Source organism: Lagopus leucura, unplaced genomic scaffold (assembly GCF_019238085.1).
Source record: "Lagopus leucura isolate 7727_CA_CO unplaced genomic scaffold, USGS_WTPT01 51157-0_obj-0_obj, whole genome shotgun sequence".
Lineage (NCBI taxonomy): Eukaryota > Metazoa > Chordata > Aves > Galliformes > Phasianidae > Lagopus > Lagopus leucura.
In genome coordinates this window covers 7,230-9,031 of record NW_024962656.1, presented here as the reverse complement: position 1 = coordinate 9,031, position 1,802 = coordinate 7,230, and the positions used below count along the sequence as shown (strand labels likewise).

At 54.2% G+C, this 1,802-nt stretch overlaps 1 protein-coding gene across 1 annotated transcript; it reads left to right on the top strand.

The window, feature by feature from the left end:
• Nucleotides 1-6: 6 nt before the first annotated feature.
• Nucleotides 7-1,802, top strand: LOC122190728 (histidine--tRNA ligase, cytoplasmic-like). The gene is made up of 4 exons (XM_042890819.1): nucleotides 7-182; nucleotides 499-615; nucleotides 862-1,008; nucleotides 1,150-1,802. The coding sequence occupies exons 1-4, from the start codon at nucleotides 93-95 to the stop codon at nucleotides 1,204-1,206; spliced, it is 411 nt and encodes a 136-aa protein (XP_042746753.1). The 5' UTR covers nucleotides 7-92; the 3' UTR covers nucleotides 1,207-1,802.

The following is a 1,802-nucleotide window of genomic DNA, read 5'->3' as shown; positions in this document are numbered from 1 at the left end:
CAGTTCTGCTGCAGCAGGAGAATGACCATGGAGAGGAGTCAGTCAGCATTGGGAGCGTGGCTGGAGGCGGTCGCTATGATGGCCTGGTGGGAATGTTTGATCCCAAGGGACGGAAGGTGCCGTGTGTGGGGGTCAGCATTGGGATTGAGCGGATCTTCTCCATCCTTGAGCACAGAATGAAGGTAGGTGCTGCTGGCAGTGTTTTGTATGGGGGAGGGCTCTCAGAAGTAGTTATTTGTAACTTGAGCTCCACAGTGTTGAGGAGGGAAGAATTTTGGAGGTGAGGATGAGTCATCTCAAGCCTAAACATCCATGCAGAACATAGATTCCATCAGGTTACAGTTGTGAGCAGCATTTTGTACAATCACTAAAGAGGTTTCAGAGAAAGCCCCTTAGTTATTTTTAGGTCTAGTGTGATGAAATAAGTGAGCTGCTGCTACTAGATGAGCTGCTAGCCTGCTGACACAGGCGCTTCCATGAACATGTCTGTCTCCACAGGCTTCAGGGGAGAAAGTCCGAATGACTGAGACACAAGTGATGGTGGCTACACCTCAGAAACATTTACTCAGTGCAAGACTGAAGCTCATCTCTGAGCTCTGGGATGCAGGAATCAAGGTAAAATCAGGGTGTGGGCTTGGTGCTGGAAGGAGTCAGGGAGGGAAAGCCTCAGTGAAGTTTTAGCAGAGCCTGACTCTGCTGGCTGGCTGTGCAGCATCAGGGTCTGCATGAGATCCAGAGACCCAAGAGCACTAAAGGCAACTGCTGGCTGCAGGAGCAGTGAGATTTCTGTGGAGTTGTAGTGCCTGCTGTTTTGTTCCAAGAGCCAATTTGCACTGATGATTCGCCACTGCTTCCTTCTAGGCAGAAATGATGTACAGAAAGGACCCTAAACTGCTAAAACAGCTGCAGTATTGCGAAGACATGGGCATCCCCCTTGTTGCCATTATAGGAGAGCAGGAGCTGAGGGATGGAGTTGTCAAGTTGCGAGATGTTGCAACAAGAGAGGAGGTGAGAATGTCTCTACAGCAAGTTTCAGAGGTGTTCCCAAAATCCAGCTGCTCCCAAAAGGCTCTGGGTTTTCCTGGAATTCCAGTGGAGAGCTGTATTGTGGATCTGGCAGATAACTGCTCCTTTCTGCTTGCTTTGTAGGTTGATATCCCAAGAGAACAGCTTGCTGCTGAGATCAGAAGAAGGCTGGTGCCCTAGCACTTTCCTGTCCTGAGCTGCACAACTGGAAACCCCACTGCCCATAGCCATTACCTTCCTGCTCCTCAAAATCCCGTGATTAGGATTGCGTGGCAGTCTCAGGCCATGGCAGCGGGCAGAAGGAGCAAGCAGGTTTTAAAAATCACGTGTAGTGCCATACCTTGGTTAACGGCTGCTGGCCAGGCTGAGCTTCTGTGCCCTGAACCAGCATGATGTGAGGCTGAGCAGGGGGTCAGTGCTGGCGGACGAGGTGGCACAGCGAGGGCAGGCAGCCACGTGGCACAGCAGATACAGCCAGTGAAAGCCGAGCCCCTGCTTGCCTCGGGGCAGGGCTGGCTGCGCACGGCAGCACCTCTCGCCTTACGGACGGGGCTGTGCTGCTGCTGGGAAGCTGCAACGCGGCCTGTGAGCGCTGTGAGGAGCCGGCCGCGCTGTGCAGCCAGGCGGGGCTGCGGGCAGCCGAGGGCCGCTGATGGTGACCGCCGGCGTGGGGTCGGGTGAGACCTGACCCTCAGCGCCGGGAGCACGGGGCTGCGGTGCTCCTATAGGGGGTGGGCGGCTGGAACCTCGTTGTATGTTAGGAAATAAAACAGAAA

Excerpts from the sequence above, each read along its gene's own strand:
- LOC122190728 (XM_042890819.1), top strand. The coding sequence starts at position 93 with ATGTTTGATCCCAAGGGACGGAAGGTGCCGTGTGTGGGGGTCAGCATT. Across the intron at positions 183-498 it reads TCCTTGAGCACAGAATGAAG|GCTTCAGGGGAGAAAGTCCG; the intron begins GTAGGTGCTGCT and ends CTGTCTCCACAG. Across the intron at positions 1,009-1,149 it reads ATGTTGCAACAAGAGAGGAG|GTTGATATCCCAAGAGAACA; the intron begins GTGAGAATGTCT and ends CTTGCTTTGTAG.